Raw genomic sequence first — 19,094 nt, forward strand, 5'->3', positions numbered from 1 at the left:
TTGAAAATTATAAAAGTGGTAACGAGTGCTTCTCAGATTTGTTTAATTTGCACATACAGAATAAAAATGTAGGAATTAAATCGTCTGATAAAATTTGCACCTGTCAGTTCCACGTGAAGGATGGACCGAATTCGCCTATGCATCATTTTATTTAGTGTTCCTATCCACTCCCATTACATCCAATAATATTAAACAAAATTATCAGGTTTTTTAAATCCAAATTTGGCTGATTCAGGATTCTGTTAAAATTGCTATCTTCCTTTGTTCTTAAACGATCGATTGTATCATTGATCATCTTGGTTAATTACAGTTTGCGCAGAAGTAATGAATTACATGTGCAAACCTGATAGTGTTTATAGGGCGGAGATTACACGACTCGGTAAAACTACAACTATCTAACAGCCAGGTGATCGTCCTTTGAAGTCGTGCATTTCCAAAGAATATTTCTTTGATATTTTTATTTCGTCAGCATCATATTCTAACAAACCATAACTGATTTCTTGTATCGACAAACCTGGTGGCGTTCATCGTAATTTGTTATTTGGGCTAATCGGTGTTTGTGTAACGGACTGGTAAGGACAAAGAACTCGTCAATAGAAACATAACACGATATAATACTATGACGATTGTCTCGTCAGGCGAAATATAATACCTTCACGAGTGACTCATCAACAAAAACAACAACATTGATAGGTGACATGTAGCGAAACTGGACAGTGTCGACCGTCGGCGACCACATAGATCAATTGTTAGAGCGTCCGTCTAGAATTCGTTGGGTCCCGGGTTCAAACCCTGGTCTGGCCATGTATTCACTCCTACTACAGGGTATAATAATATTGTACAACAGTCACATTGCCGAATTAGTGTATGTAATTATATATATTTGTGATACAACTGTCCCATTACTGAACTATATGGTATAATGATATAATACAGCCGTCATATTGACAAACTATTGTTTGTAATGCTATATTTGTAATAAAACCGTCACAATGCCGAACTCTTGGATATAATTTAACCGTCATATTTCCGAACTAGTGGCTATAAAACAATAACGCCTGCTTCCGGCTTTATCTGTCCGGATCAGGGTCTTATACTAGTATAACCAAAATTTTGTTTAATGGTGTTTTGAAGAATAAAAAAAAACCAAGAAATCGCGTCAAGTTTTGTTGAAGTTGACAGTTATAGTAAGTTGTTTAAAAGTGTTCGTCGACAGTATGAAAATAATTACATGAGAAAGACTGTTTGTGGCTTAAGTGATTCGTTTTCGAATATGGTCAACGATTTGCCAGCTAAGAAATGAACATTGGTAAAAAAAACTTCGCAGTAAATCGTATATACAGCCAGAGGTGTGGTTATATGTCCTTGTTAGGCGCCATTACTTTGAACGAAACAACACGCAAGATAAGCGAGTGGAACTCAACGTTTGCGATAATGTATCTCCTTTTATTGAATGAAACACAATCAAAATAATCTAAATAAGTAACCCATAGATACGGCGGCTGTATGTCAAACAGACTTTAATTCTTACATATGAAGAGTACGGCTAGCTGTGTGTTACTGTTTCGTGTCGTTTGATGCAGTCAAAATTCACCAACCTCATTCACATATGATTTATGAATAGTGTTCATGATTTCTGATAAGGCTTTCAAATTTATTAAAAGAAGTAAAATATACGGCGAATTGCATATTTTAAAAAGACAGCTATGTCGTAAATCATTGTAATCAAGCACCGAGATTTGACAGCCACCCTTTGAGCTATTCATTGATCTGTCGTACTTTATCAGCCCAGTGGATCGATGTGATGAAGGCAAGTTCTGGCAGAGTTGTCTCCGCTCAGCTGATAATTTGTAACTTTAAATGTTATTTGGCATGAGAGTTGCTCACGAGTTAAACCAAACCCCTGAATGTGGCTACGCCCTGGCCTACATGTACCTGAGAGGCTGCAAAATGGCTGTATCCGGCCGTATTTAGGAATCCGACATTACTAAAAATACCAACGAGAGGAATGTATAACAACACATCTCTCTAAAACTGTATGCGTGCTACAACTGTATGGTATGATTGTTAAATAAAATACCTTTAAAAATAATTCCAGTCGGATACATCTGCCCAGCGCGGTTTTCAAAATATTGTGTGCGATCGTTTTACACGTCACTTCCGGTTTACTTCGGATTCGCAACTGTTGTAAACACAAATATACTTTGGGTTTATTTTATTAGCTTATATCAGTCTTTTGATATGGTATACTTTAGGAAATGAAACATTACATTTTAGATATCACACCAAGTCTTCTTTTGAACTTGATATACATTTAACCAAGATAGTGCAAGAATCCATAGGTCGGCCCATACACATGTATCAAGCACCGCACAATGTATGTATATCACAACTTTGGCGTGCTGATATTTCTATTGGTACATTGCAGATATGTGACGGATTTTCACTTTACACAGATTAAGAATAAAAGGCTTACTACAATGTGTGTGTGACGTATGCACGATGTATTTCATGTATAGCTCACGTGCCTGAGTATATTTGTGCGCAGGACTTGCTGGGGCCCATAAAGGGGCTGAGAGGGACGCCGGTAATGAGTGTCGTAAAGTGTCGTCAGCGTTGTAAAGCATCCTTTCTACATCGTTAGCGGACTTGCCACTAGATAAAACAGTTTTATGCAGACATCTAAGTAATAGAAATCATGGGCGTTATCATAGCTAAAATAAGAAATATACTTTAGTACTTAAGAGCATTTCTCCAGTCCAGGAATATCAATCAAATTACGCAAGCCGATTAATGAGCTGTATTAATACAGTAGGAAAAGAGTGAGTATACAGACAGCACATAACACGTTTATATACTTACTACATATCTACCTAAAAACGCAGCATTTGTAGAGTTACCGCAAAGGAATGTAACGATCAAAAGAATGCATATGCGTGATATCTAATAGATAGGAAATGTACATGAACGTACGTTTGTTTGGGACCTAAACACTCAACACTGTAATATCACCACAACCTACATTATCACGGTATCGCCCGGATCTCGCCCACGGACCGAGGTAACAGGTTGTATCGTGGTCACATCCAGCTTGACTTGTCAATGGCGTGCAATTCAATCAGCTTCTTACATGATATATTTCAGCTTTATTCGAAATTATTTTTTTCCCCGAGACTACTGAGGTTGCAAGTCATGTTTATTTATATACAGTAAGTATTTAAAGTATGTGATCAGATTATCAGTCTGTATTTTATTGAATGGTATTATTTTAACAGTACAAGTGATATTACTGTCACCTCCCAAGGGAGAGTCGGTTTTTATTCGCATGCGCGGAAGCAATCCACTACGACTGAGGAGCCGATATTACGCCAAGGACATCCTTTGGGATATGAACTTTTTTGTCGGAGTTGTAATCGGACGTAACAACATAGAGGCTCCAAATGAGGGAGACGATGCTGAGTGTTCTGCCAGCCATAAAAAAGCATTCAAATGAATACATTTAATTTAAATTAAGGAAGGATATTGCTAGTGAACGTATTAAAATCCAATCATTTTATAAAGAAATATGTTAGGCGGATAGAGAAACAACAATTGAACACGTGACTGAAGGTCCTCTCCAATCGCCATCGTCTCCAGCAATTGGGGGAAAATGATATGAGGTATTAATCGATTTCAATTTGTGATTACCATGTAAAATATACATATATGTCTATTCAATGTCGGAGAGTATCTCTCAATTGTTAGTATACACCGGAAAGCAACAGACAGGAGTCTTCATTGACCATAAAGTACAGTTAAGAGTACAGAACAAGAAGTGCACACAACATAATAGTACCAGCACTTTCCAAGCACCGGTTACTTCATTAGATCTCGAAATTACATCAGTGTCTACAAGACTGGAACTGTATAAATATACCGTACCTATCAATACTAGATACTCGTCAAGTTTTAGACTCCGCAAACGTACAGAAACTATCAAGGGAACGTACCTGATTTCTTAAAATACATCTAAAACCATAGGAGCAAAATAAAATACATGTTGTTGGAAAATGAAACAAATGTAAAACACAACAGATGAAAACTAATTCAGGTACAAATTAAAACAAGTGCAAAAAACTGATGCAAAATGATTCTTGGGTATTCTTATGAAAATTTACAACGTAAACAGGAAAAAACTATAGCTTTACGCACGAACAGCAATGCATTATGGCGGTTGTCTGCTCATTTTATGATCCTTAGCGATAACGTAATAGCAATCACTGCAGTATCACGTTTACTTGCGTAACCTGTATTAATTTGACCGTAGTGTATATTGTATATCGAAAAAGGGCGTATACACAGTTTATCTACATCATTCTAGAGTGAAATCAAAACATTGACATATTTCGTATGGTACAATGTATGTCACTTTACAAAAATGTTCATGAAAACTAAATATTCGCTTCTAGCCTACTTTCGGAATCAAAAGGGTAGTAGTATGAAGCAATATTTGTTTACTGTGAAGCTGAAGTCGGTAACAGCTTGTTACCGTATTTAACGGGTGCCTAATTAGCCTTTTCAGAGCGTTGATAAGGATTTGTTAGTGTGTATGCCTGTGTTGATGTTATTTAACAGGTTCCAATGGGTGCCCATTACGAAGTGTTTGTTGTGTATACCAAGTAGTTTGTGTAAATAATCAGCAAGGAAAACAGTAAATTAAACAACAAACGCTCAACACGTTTATATATAATGAATACTTTATCATAAGTAAGTGAACTATCAAATAAGATCATACACAGTCGCTCGCCCCCGGGTTGAGCCGTATAGACACCACGCCGGGCAACATTCTTAGCATCAGTGGCGGGAAATCTCACGTGCACACTTCCTAGGATTATATCCTTATGTATGTACATGTATCGCGTTATCTGCCGATTTCATCTCATTTTGTATATAGGTATCATTTGTGTTGAGTACCGATTTTCCTTGCAAAATTCAACTGTTTCTAATTGTTGATTTTGTTGCCAATAGACCATAGATTATGATAGTTACATACACATGCATATATACATGAACGTTGTCTTCACTGCTTTAAGAAGATAAAATAATCTCGAATATAAAAGATTTACACTGAGAAAATGATATATGGTAACTGGTACGATGTTATGGTAAATGTCACAATGTTATAGTAAATGTCACAATGTTATTTATAGTAAATGTCACAATGTTATAGTAAATGTCACAATGTTATAGTAAATGTCACAATGTTAGGGTAAATGTCACAATGCTATAGTAAATGTTACAATATCATAGTAAATGTTACAATGTTATAGTAAATGTTACAATCTTATAGTATACATGTATGTTGCAATGTCTTAGTGAATGATACATTGTCTTGGTAAAGGTCACATAAACAATATTAAAGTAGATATTTCAGAATTATAATAAATGTTACAATCAATTTTATAGTAAATGTTACAATGTTATAATAAATGTTACAATATTAAGTAATTATAGTAAATGGTACGTTATTGGCCACAGATTAACGTTGACCACATATGAAAAATAGGTTTTAAGTGTTGAATCTGACGGTCGGTAAAACGGTAACTAAGTAGTAAGCCAACCTCGATCGGCCATACAGTCTAGTACGGTGGCTGCGTGTGTCATGTCCTTGGTCTGTGTCCACCCAGTTGTACATTTTGATCATGGTTCGTTCGTGTATAATTTGATATTCTACTTATAGAACATAATGCCGTTGAAAACTTGTGCAATTGAACATTTTAATATTTCTCACTTGGACATTTTGGCTCTTTATTTACCATAGGGAAATGTTGAATGCTATTTCAAAAATAAAAGTACACGGTACATGTGAACAGTTTACAAATGTTCATGTACAATGTAGCATATAGACCAACACAAAATGCGAAATATTTATGATAACATGTAATGAGACATTACTGGAAATCTTACATTAGCATGTGGTTAGACAAAAACATGGCCGGGACATAAACTTATTCTTATACCAAACAGATTACGATTCCAATACACTTCAAAAACATGTCTGATTCTGGATGTAACGCATACAGCAATCTTCACAAACTATTCTGTTTTACGTAAATCTTGTCTAATTCTCCGGTGTGAGAGGTGTACATCTGACATGAAGTCCCAGGGTGACGAGTCTACCATAAACATAAAATGACAGCATTATCTCTTCATTCATGGTTTGGAATTATAATTATCCTATCGCACTCCGTGCCCCGTGCGTAGCTGTCTCCCCTCCCAGTAACCCTCGACAATGATGGACCGAGTGTGGGGTGCGTCAAGGGGGCTAGCCTCGTACTGTTCAAATACGTAAGTGAGGAGCGCACGTTACCCTTCCTTGGCCTCGTCATACTTATAGAATATAGCATACCATTGTTTCTGTCCCAAAAGTGACGTTATATACATAGTACAGCGGCTTCTAGCGCAAAAATAAGTAGTTTTGCGATTACATGCTAGTTTTATTTGACAAATTGTTTGGCGCCACCAGCGAGTACGAGTCCGGTAAATCAGATGCACCGAATGCGAGGCAAAAATAAAGTGCAGAGTAAGTTGTATTCAAAATTTTAAGAAATCTACTTCGAATAAAAGTTTATAGATTTGGTAATAACATTCTGTATCAAAACGATGATTGTAGAGAGCAAAATCGTACAGATGGAAGTCACAGTGTAATATCTGCCTTACTTAACATTGGCTACATTGATGGTCCACCTGGCGTTTTCGCTACCGTACCAGCCACATGAGCGCGTCACTGTTCCCTCCATGAAGCCAAACCTGGCCAAAGCAAATGAAGACTTGGCGACGAGGTAACAGGAAGATGTTGAGAGCAGGAACAGGAGTTCACGCTCTCTACCGAGACATTGAACTGGGTTTGTCCATTTCTATGTGAAATTATGCCAGATTGACTTTTTCATCAGAGTGGGTTAGGCAATATAAAATGTTTTTGAAGCCGAAAATCATCTGTATTCATGACAAAGCATTGCAATGTTCGACGCATCACTGAGTTATAGTACTAATACATTTAGACATGAACAGCCTCGATAACAAATTTGTTCTGCCAATATTTTTTTCAATAAATTGCTATTATTTGAATTATGGAATTCGGGTTTGTGTTGATGGGTTTCTGACACAATACATTCGTACAAGTCTGACACCAGCCTCGAAATCAAAGGCTACGAAATAAATAAAAGTCAAATAGTTTGTTACTCTGACTTTACAGTGAATACATCACTACACTGTACTAAACGAACTACAAACTAGAATCCGTCAAAAATCGCACTTCAAAGTCTTATACTAATTCTACGGCATAGTCAAAACTCTTGTTACTATAATGTATATCTTCGCTACTCTTACATTGTGCTTTACAGTCAATTAAACAAAAAACAAAAACAAACAAAAAATCAAAATAAGGAAGAACCGAAGTGTTAACAGAACTATATTTTGAACTCAATATTGATAAAACTACGCCGAAATAGGAACAACGGGAAGATTTATAAGGATTTATATTATACGATTGAAAAAGTTCAATATGGAGACCAGGTGTTTCAGAAGGGTAAGCGTCTTTAACGTCATCGACGACACCCGCCTTGTATAATCTAAGTCAACTGCAGGTGATGTCAATACTTGTGCTTTCATAATCAACAATTGATGACACTGATACAAATGTATGATGATCTACAATATCTATGACAGCGAGATCGGTGGCCTTTCACAATGAAATTGTTGACATATTACAATGATATCGATGGCCTATGACTGGCATGAATGCCGTAACCTATGACAGTGATATCGTGCACATATGACAATGATATCGGACGGAAGCCTTTGCTATTGTTGACACGTGACCTACGGTAAACGTGATATGTGACTGCACTGACAACTTAGTTCTGACAGTATCTGAACCAATTAGTGTCAGCTAACAAAATCACGTGGTTATGGTTGAGAAGAGGTAACACCATTCCAGTTATCCCGACAGAACAATGTACATAGAAAGTGACGTCTTACAAGTAATTAATTGTAAATGGGGATCATTAAAGAATACGAATGAAGTGGCCGAGCCGAACGTCGATGATATTACAGAAGGTTTGCTTTGTTGTCATGTTTAAGGTGTCCAGCTGGTGGTCGATCCCGTCTAGAAAGGTGTGAAAACACGTGGGGAAAACAGTATGGCTGAACACAGAAAAACGTGTTATGCTTATGTTTTCAACCTATTTCCAATGGAAAAACATTTTAATATTTCCTACAATCTACTCGGAGCGTTCTTTAAATGATCGCTCCTCTATGGGGAGAACTGTTTAATTTTGCTCTATAGTTTATGCGGAGCGCTGTTTAAATGATTGCTCCTCTATGGGGAGAACTGTTTAATTTTGTTCTATAGTTTATGCGGAGCGCTGTTTAAATGATCGCTCCTCTATGGGGAGAACTGTTTAATTTTGTTCTATAGTTTATGCGGAGCGCTGTTTAAATGATTGCTCCTCTATGGGGAGAACTGTTTAATTTTGCTCTATAGTTTATGCCAGACTGCTGTTTAAATGATCGCTCCGCTATGAGGAGGGCTGTTTAAATATGTCATAGTTTATGGAGTGAGTTTAATTACTTCATAGAAAATAAGCTCTCTGTGCTGGTTATGGAATACATTGTTTAATGTAATGTTATATATAAATAAAGGAATTTATCGAAACATATATATCTTTGAGTATGGTAGCCTCCCTCATTTTAGCTTAATACCAGGTTGACGAGAGAGAAAGAGAATAGAATTATTGATGTAAAAATAATTTGATTTCACCCAAAGAAATAAACTGGCGCTTCTATTAATTTAAAACACGAGATTGTTTTAATGACACAGACTGTACGAATGTGATATCACCATGTATTTTGTTAACGCCTTATTGAGCTGAAAGTAAAATAAAAATAGGACGAATTCCACAACATGCATTTCCTTTATCGGTTATGAATCAAAACGATTTTCTAGATTCCTACAATTTTGCTGTCATTGTAACAGATCAGCTAGTGCAGTGATGTATCACAGAGTTCTGAACACACACTGGCAGTGTCCGGCTGTCATATCGAATCAGATTAATCTGTCGACATTGATAGCAAGGCTAGACCAACAGGTGCTCGACCTGTTCGACAAGTCATGTTAACCTTTATCCGTAAGAACCAATAAGATTTTGGCTGAAAATTAACTTGGTCATCTTTTAGGAATAAATGCATGTTGTTTACCAAGTTTGATTTCTAAAGACAACTAATAAATCGAATCCAATATTTGTAACGACTACATGTGGGTTTTTTTTAAAGAAAAACGATAATCCTGTAGTATGAAAATTCAAGCAGTCACAGCTTCTTATTTTAATTTCATGTTTATGAAAGGATACTTTATTGTTTCAGATTTTGTTCTTTTTAATGCAAGTGCAAAATATTTAGAGTAATATGAAAATATTAATTACAAGTAAACTTATACAAAAATGTTTGTATTGGTGATTGTTCTGGTGGAAAAATGCCTCCTCTATGTTGACGTCGCACTCGTCTGAATGCTATACGAGTTCAAACTACAATTTTATGTCCAGGTTGATGGTACCTGCCTTTCTGCAGCATACGACCTTGGCAGACTGCCAATGTGTGTTAGTTCATTTGTGATCTGCACCTCCAAACAAAGAAATCCCAATAAATTATCCAAAAAACGTAGTCATTAATTCCGGAAACTGCAATTTAATCCAATTGAAATTAAACTTGAGCAACGATATTTCAATTAGTGAAATCATGCGGACGGTAGGATATTGGCTATAAATTGGCGGGAAACTGGTAAAGGACATGTGCACGACATAAATACCAATTAATTTTGACAATTAGTTGAAAAAAAATGTATTCAATTTAAAAATGAATACTGGGATAATGTGTTGTTTTAATTTGATTGCGAACTGTTGGTGATATTGGTACGTAGAGGCGTGCATGTGTTTCCTCAAAATACGACAGCTACCTACACGTAACTATTAGCTTGATTGACAATATCTGATAGTTAATGGGTTGTAATCCAAAATGAATTCGATCTTGGTAAATTAAGATATGTTAAGTTCCTCAGAAATGTACTCCAGAAATGTACCTCTAGGAATAGAGGAAAAGCGATTTATCTCGTGTTCGGAAAAGTAATGTCATTGCAATAGCAAGGTTGGGGGTAACTGTAGAAGTAATAACACGGAAGTGTGGTATAGTGTAACTGTAGGAGTAATAACACGGAAGTTTGGAATTGTGTAACTGTAGGAGTAATAACACGGAAGTTTGGTATAGTGTAACTGTAGGAGTGTTTTCAGGGAAGTATGGTATAGTGTTACTGTAGGAGTGTTTTCACGAAAGTGTGGTAAACAGTATAACTTTTTGAGCAAAATTAAGGAAGGGCGGTTACTATGGGGACTCACTGTGTCGTTTAAACTTCAGTAAACATATCACGTATGATCAAACGCAAGCATCTCGTTGCGTAAACTCTTATTATCATTTTTAATTATTATCGTATAATTAAATTCCATCTATTCCCCCCAATGCTAGACTTATTTCAGATTATATTGTATAACCTCATAAAAAAGACAACGCAAAATGGTTGGCGCGGTATTTGAAATTCTAACTGGTGGAAGTTTCTTTGGAAAGAACTTAATGCGCAATGTTGTGTTTTGTGCAAAATGAGTTTGCTTTTATCATAAATAAATGAATATTCATATGTTATATTAAAAAAAAAGTGTTGTGTATCTTTTTCAATCAAATTTCAGGGTTAACCAATATTATGTTCGGGGTCATACGGTATATACCGAAAAAACTGTGAGCACCTTTGTGCATAAACCATGACAAACCGCTTCGCAAAGTCATGCTAATTGCACACAGATTAGCGGTTTATGCACAAACTGCACACTGTTTAGCGGTTTATGCATAAAATGCACACATTTGATTTCTATATATATACCGTATATCCCAAAAAACAAGTCTGTTAATTTCTTAAATATTCAGAACAAATATGGACTGCACTCACTCGAGTGCTTCATAATGCATCGCCTAGGTGCTCGTAACTCCGGTATAACCTTCCATTGATAAATAGATTGATGTTGACACAGGTGTACCAACGGAAGAGCCTACGTTGTTGTACGATCGGGGGCGTATGTATGAAATCGTTCCCATGCTCAAACACAGATTCTGTGCTCAAGCCCAATTGCTTGACGATAAATTACTGAAAAAATAAGATTTTGTCCATAATTATGGCGGAATGATTTTTGAGAGACTTAAAGCCAGATACCATGATCACTGTGAACGTCTGACTTGAATCGTTAGACTGTATCACGTGATTTGAGCAAGTTACAAGAAACCCGATTTTAATATAAAGCTCGTGCTTGAGCACGAGAAGGGTTTCATGAATACGGGTCCTGCTTATAGCCATTAAAAGACGCACTTATTTTTATCTCTCTTTTGTATCTGTATCATTATAAAACGTTACGGTCAATAATTAGATGTAATATAAGTTATTTCCACAAATAACAGTCTGCATGTTACAATATGTAGTACTAGTAAACCCGTTCCAGGAAATATGTACGAAATGGCACCTTTAATACAAAGTACAAGCTCTGCTGTACACTTGTTTCGTATTTGCTAATATGAATACATCATGTTTAAGGCTATACATGTGAGACATTTCTTGCTCTATTGCAGTGTCTGCGCGAGAGCGCTACAACTATAACTCGCGCTACCCAGTCCCTAATTTCATGACGTCAGAAACCAACGTAACGTTCATGGCGGGAGATAAGGCCGTGCTGGAATGTGCGGTGGAAAACCTGGGAACACGGACGGTAAGTTAGAATCAATTTACAATTACCTATCCCACATACTTTAGTCAAGCATCACGATCTAATAACAATAGTGGTTTGTATTATTCATTGCTTTCTACAACACTTGTAGCCGTGTCAGTTTGTAGCACGTACTGTACCTACATGTCGACAGTTACGTTTGTAACAACAAATTCAACGACAAAGACGGTTTCTTGTAGGCGCTGGTAGCATATTACATACGTAGTGTATATATCGGCTAATGGACAGAAACAAGAATGCCAAGACTACATGAACGTTGTGTAGATTAGTCTCTCGGCCTTTCCTTTTCACTTTGACGCAAACCACTGTGGCTTCATCACAAGGAAATTGATTGCCATATAAAATGTTTTTTAAAAGATATAACAATATGTATGGTTGTCTTAATGTATAAGTACACCTATGCAATTCCATCACTGACAGATTTTACGACCGCACCATGCCTGGCCGTGATTGCAGAGGCCATTTTACAGACTTCAACTACTGCAATCCATGTTTTAGAGGACATTAGCTGCTCGGTCGTAATTAATTATTCACATCCAATATATCAGAACATAACGACAGTGATGTCACCACAGGGAGCAAGTACAGCTCGACAAGTCATTTCAGTCTCCCTGCACCAATCACCACCTGCATGTTTGTTACCAATAAGCCAATCAGCAAGGATCTTACAATTAAGGCTGGGCCGGAAGTGCTACACTCGGGAGTTTGAAAAGCTGTTTCTGTTTTTATGATGGCCGATATCATTGGCGTTAAGGGCACGTCTGTGCCGGTGTGAATTCTTCTATTGGCGTCCTATTATTCCGGCGATCAGATTGAAATTTCAGAAAATGATGACATTTGCATTCTCAAAGAATCCTAACTTTAAAAAAATTATTTGTTAATTCTCCAATCGACAACAGTTAGCATTAATTAGAACAATGTATAGTGTAATTTCTTCAATGCCGCAAGGGTAATTCGTATTAATGAAATTAAACTTGCTCCAATTCAATCTAATATTTCTTTTTTATCAACTTCGTTGCCTATCAATCAGTTTGTGCATACTGCGGAGCTGATACAGACCCAAAATACCATGTAAGATAGGGAATAGGCGCTGGATACACAGAATGTTTAGAATATGTATACGTCATTACTGAGTCTGGCAGAGTCGACAATTGTCCTGTAAATCAGCCATTTCTTAATGACTTCAATCACAAATACAAAACCTATTATCTCAAATAACTTGTTAATAAAAGAATAGGAACAATAGAAATGGTGTTTTCAGTGTATATTAGTTTGATTTTTAAGACATTTGTCATAATTTCTATTCAAAGAATATTTTATTAATGATGATTGGTTGCGTTTTTACTTCACAAATCTTCCAATGTGCGACACCAATTTCAGAAAACTGAGTTTTATTTCTAATTGAAAGATATACAGAAACACACTTTGTAAGATACATGAACCTGTATCCTTAATAGAGAAACTAAAGATCTAAAGTAATATAAATAAGGTCGATAACGTTGAAAATTACTCAATTTTCATTAAATAGATCTAAATAATATCTCGTTATTTTAATCAAGCTATCTATGAGTTAGCTAGCAACAGTAAAGTAAATACAATGTGGCCTAATTAAAACTCCATGTACTAGAGGGTGGATTTCCTGTTGATTGTTCAATGTTTAAATCAAGAGAGCAATTTCATAAAACTTCTGTTCGTGCGAAGGGGAAGGGCTGTAAAGACACGATTTCTCACCCTGACACGATTTCTCACCCGGGTGAGAGATCTTGTTAGTAGTAGGCCTATTACCCGTATCATGATTTTTGTCGATTGTGGTATATTTAGGACTTTTCTTTTTATAAATTTTGTAAAATTAGTGCAGGAACTAATGATATTCGATATTAAGTTTTCCGAACAGACCCAAATCATGGCCTTTCATTTGCTGAGACAAATCTAGGCTATTCTAATCTCTGTTCTGTTTTATGAACTGCAATATTGGTTGATAAAATGAATATTTTGAATGTGTTATTGAAGATGGCAAAAACAAAGTCAACATCTACCGCAAAATGGCTGTTGCAGCCTAGCTTTTGAAAAGTCTAAATTATGTAGTGTCCTGTATCCCTGAAATTCTGTATTACACCTTCCTTAAGATGTCAGATGGGCAATGTCACTGCAAACACTACAGTGGTTTTCGTTGATTTAATTTATTTTACAATATGTCCGTGTTAGATCGGGTCCTCGTTGGTTGACATTTAGATCGACTGATTTTGTTCAGATTCGTTATGCAGATGTGTTATGGCATTGTGATCATTTGAAGCATCATTTGCGACTACAGGTTTAGTTTGGGCGCTTTACGTAATGGTCCTTGTTACAACTAGATATTGTTATAATTTATGGGGGGAAAATGATATGTATGTACCCTTCCAGAGCAACTGATTTTTTTAATTTTGCTTTAGTAAGCTCATGTTGTGTAAAAAGTTCGTGTTCTTTGGTCCTTATTTTATCTTGGTGATGGAATCTTGCCATTATTGTTGACTACGGCTTGTGTTAGACATGACTTACATATTATCTTTATATACGGTATATCGCGCGCAAATTGTGGTGAAAAAATGTTTCTATGTTTCGAATATCTCCACTGGAATTCAAACAAAATCAGTTCTTCTGATTAGAAAATGAATAAATAATAAATAAAAAAAACAGGTATTGCTATTTAAGAAGTGCTATTTCTCTCACAGGTTAGGTGAACTGGATTGCGTTTTGTTGTGTTTAAGAAGGTGCGCACACATACCTTGTATATGCGCGCACGTGTGTGTGTGTGTGTGTGCCTGTATGCTGCACGCTATGCGTTTCAGGTGTGTAGATACTTACCACGTAATCGAGCAACAATGTTGTTTTCATAATCTCATTTAATATGTAATGATATCTTAAGATTTCTGCGTATTTCAAAAGTGAATGAATGAAGAATTGATAGATAAATCAATCAATCATTATTAGGTATGCTGTACATTGAACATCTCGTCATCTTATGTACACTTAGGCAAGATTAAAGAAACTCGTTCTGTTCCACCAGTGAGAGATGACGTCGGAAAAAACAAGGGGTTTAAACAAGTTGCATATGTAAACTGTCGAATGAATGAAAGAAAGTCTTTAAAAAAGACTTTAAATAACATTTGACTTTGTGTTTTTATCAATTCGATTTTTACAATCTAAATAATAGCTTATACTCCCCATTCCACGTTGATAAGTAGATTTTCTAGGCTTATTTCGGATTCGTAGTAATATACATACTACATATGGACATTCTCGGAGTTAAGCGTGTAGCCGTCGTCTGGTTACACATCTATTTATAGAATCACATTTTGTTATACTTTAATTGAGTTAATTGGTTGTTGGTTCTGAGAACAATAATTTGAGTGTGCCATAACAAATCACTCTTAATTATTATTATTTTTATTTGATTAATTTTCTTTCTCTGGCAAATTGAAAATATGCCTATTTCTAACAAAGTAGTGCAGTTAAAATTCTTCATAGAAAAAAAAAGTTAAAAGTGTCTCCTACCAATGCCCATGTCACAACAAGACTTCGCTAAGGCGAAAACTGTGTGCAATAGTTCTGCATTAAATTGATGTACACCAAGATACTTCGTATGAAACCCAGATACTTCGTATGACGTATGACACCCAGATACTTCGTATGACGTTAGTGCTATATGTACAAGAGATAAAGTGTAAATTCTTCGCGCTTTTTTACCTCACTGAATGCGTGTATAATCAGTAAGGAGTTATCGCTTCACTATTGGTGCTATTGTAATTCCTAAAACAAACAATTCTTCTTAATTAACTGATGTATGGATTAAAGTTTTTTAACAGAGAAAAGGTTATTTTAAAATGTAGAGAAACAGTTTTGCTATTGTTGTACAATGTAAAAAAAAAAAAAAAAAAAAAAAAAAAAAAAAAAAAAAAANAAGCACCCCGGATGAAAAAACATCAGACAATACTCCAATTGAGATATAGAGCTTGGGTGAGAAATCGTGCAGGGGTGAGAAATCGTGTCGCGAACGCAGCAATTTTGCACGATATCTCACCCGGGTGAGAAATCGTGTCGGGGTGAGAAATCGCGTCGCGAACGCAGCAACTTTGCACGATATCTCACCCGGGTGAGAAATCGTGTCGGGGTGAGAAATCGTGCCGTTACAAGGGCTCGAGAAGCATTCATTAAAACAAGTTTGTTTGTTTTTTTCATTCAGGCCTACGTGTAATCCCAAGTTTTTTCCGGTTATTAGATAAAGGAACCTCCGATAAAAATGGTGATTGAATGTTTGTTCTAGACATTTCTTGAGATTTAGAACAAAAATGCAGTTTTCACAGATCGTTGAGTGCGGTTATTTAAGTATTAAAAGGTTCGGGTTTGATTTGATAATCTTACCCCGGGGTTGTGATTTGCTCATCTCGGCGTGGTTGAAGGATTTGTTTTATCTTACCCAAACAGAGAGAAATGGTTATTTTGATTTGTCACATTCAAAAAGGTACTGTTTGATAAAGAAATAATAATCAACGCAAGGAACCCGACGATACAATGTGATATGACGCCTTTTGATTGATGTCTTTCAATTGTTTTCATTGTGACAGCACACTCAATACTGAGGTGTCTCGCCCTCAGAAAATGTCACGCTTGGAAAATGATGTACACGTCTGTCCATGATATAATACCGCGACAACAGATGTTGTAGCTGTCTTAAACAGTTTTCATGTATCATTTATGAAAGCATTGTACGCGTATGACCGTATCCGTTTTGGGTTAATTTATTATATAAAATACGCAAAATTTAATATAAAAAATGTACCATGGATCTATGCCTATACTTACACTTTATTCTTCATTCCTTTCATATAACAGCGTATCTGATTGGATTATACTGATCACATGACGGGGAAATGCAACATTGGTTTTTTCCTCGAGCGCTCGAGTTTCCCCAGTCATATTTCCTTATTTGAGTCATGTAACAGTCCTGAGTGACTGTCAAACGAGGCAATAACAAAGGCGTATTAGCCTGCTTAACGCACTTGTTTTGTTATTGTTTTCGTTTCCCTGGGATTTTCCAAGTTCCACGAGGGTGAGAAGGAATTAGGTCGGGAAGTGTGATTCCCCAGTCATGTGACCAATATAATCCAATCAGATACTCTAATAGATACGTAGATGAGGTATACAATTATTGCATTATTTCAAGAAGCGTGTCCATGTCTTCATACTAACACACATATGACTAGCTCTGTTAAAGAACAGACAATGTATATCACAGATTGTATCCGGTGACGTAAGGAACTTGATGTAGACATGTTACAGCATTTTTAAAAGAAATGATACTTTTATCTGCTTGCGATCGAACTGTACTTAAATCAATTCAAAAACACTTGCATCCTACTGTTCAAATCAACATGGATCCGACCAGCTCGGTGTGCGGTATGGTAAAACTTCCAACTGGGAAAAAGCATTTCTAAATGTATCGTAATCTACGATTCCTTAGATCAAATTGAGAAATTGCTGAAGTTTTAGAACAAGAAAAATAGTGCTGGTAACACGTTGAGAACGATCTACTTTCGTGAACTTCCCAGATATACAGGCGATATGTAGGCATCTACTAAAATGTCTATTTTAAATACTTCTTATCGCCCTCATCCGTGTCCTGGTTTCTTTTTACGTGAGAAATTTAACAGCGTTTGAGTGTTGAATCAAATGCTGCCGCAATCTTGTCTCTTATCTCTTGCTGTATATATAAGATTTATTGTGGTGAGAACAGAGAATCAGACCTGACCCCCATACACATTCAAGTAAAATCCTCATCAAGATATCGTTTTCGCATAGATTGCTTCCCGGTAAAAAGTTGCATCATCTTCTAGCAAACAATCTTATCTACTTCTACTTCAAAGAAACGATGATGCGATTTCACCTTTCAATTATAAACCTGCATATTTTATGAAATTTCCTCGTGGAATATGTGATTTTAAGTAGTCTCAATCAGTAATAGGTAATTGGTCGTACTTTGTTGAACTAGGTTATAACGAGACCATATTGCTCATGCAAGAAACAGCGCATTAACATCTATTGTAGGGAATAATGTTGTGCAAAGTGAACCGAGACAGATGTTTATTAAGTATCTGTACGATACATAGTGTACTAACAGTATTATTTGTTATACCTCATCTATATAACAGCGTATTTGATTGGATTATACTGATCACATGACAGGAAAATAAGATATTTTCTATCTCCTGAATTCGGCGTCTGTCTCGAAAAATGAGCAATATGTTACACACCTTCGTGTCAACCTGATTACTTAAGATTGTCACACTGTTTCTTCTGGGTTTGTCGTCAGAACATTTTTTTCATCGCTTGCACGTAGATAGCATCTCGAGTCCACCAGGTGGTTTAAAAAAAACTCGCTTAAACACCATGTTTTCCAAATGACTTCTAAGCTCAATGGCGATCGCCTGTGACAAACGTAAACAAATAGCCTTTAAACTACGTAGAATAAATATTTCTAAAACAATCCTATCGTCATTGACTTTTCCGTATGCATATTTACACATGAAATGCTGTTGTTATCCTTTCAATATTTTTCCGTAACTTTGTATTGAAATGTTTATGACGGACTTTTTTTTCTTACGCGGATCACCTTTTGGTGGACACTTTTTTTCCAGTTTCGGACGTCATCTGGCGCGAGCAGACGTTCTTTTCTGATAAAATACGTTCCCAAGTGATAGAGAAAGGGAAAATCCGTTCTCAAGTTCTTCTCAAGTTGTTCTCAACTTTTTCTCATACTGACAACCTATGATAATGAATCTATCATGCTACCGGTAGGTGGTATAAAGTAGAATATAAATGATAATATTCATTGTTGTTTTAATATTTATCTTGGTATAATAATCTATTTGCTGTCCTACTGGTAGGGAAACACGATTCTTTGTTTCCCCGCGAAAAACAATTAGTCTCGAGGAAACAAAGAATACTCGGGCTTCGCCTTCGTGTAATATGATTTATCTCGGGGGAACAAATTATCGTGTTTCTTTGCCACATGTAATACTGTGCCCCGTGTAGTCGACAATAACAGATTTTCAGATGTGTCATACGCCACTATTTTTCAGACGACATGATGACAAATATCAAAATTGCCTGGAATAGACATCAGCGTATTTACAAATGTACGTGTCAATAGAAAATATGCCCACTCCTATCACAATTTCTCCCCGGATGAGAAATTTTAAA

At 36.2% G+C, this 19,094-nt stretch overlaps 1 protein-coding gene across 1 annotated transcript in view; it reads left to right on the plus strand.

Annotated features, from left to right (window-relative positions):
* Positions 1-19,094, plus strand: part of LOC110445573 (kin of IRRE-like protein 2) — a 182,160-nt gene that overhangs the window by 126,081 nt on the left and 36,985 nt on the right. The window contains exon 2 of the mRNA XM_021490240.1: positions 11,701-11,837. Coding sequence (XP_021345915.1) covers positions 11,701-11,837 — 137 coding nt within the window. The remainder of the gene's footprint in view (positions 1-11,700; positions 11,838-19,094) is intronic.

The sequence above is a fragment of the Mizuhopecten yessoensis genome, unplaced genomic scaffold, assembly GCF_002113885.1.
Source record: "Mizuhopecten yessoensis strain PY_sf001 unplaced genomic scaffold, ASM211388v2 scaffold2329, whole genome shotgun sequence".
Classification (NCBI taxonomy): Eukaryota; Metazoa; Mollusca; class Bivalvia; order Pectinida; family Pectinidae; genus Mizuhopecten; species Mizuhopecten yessoensis.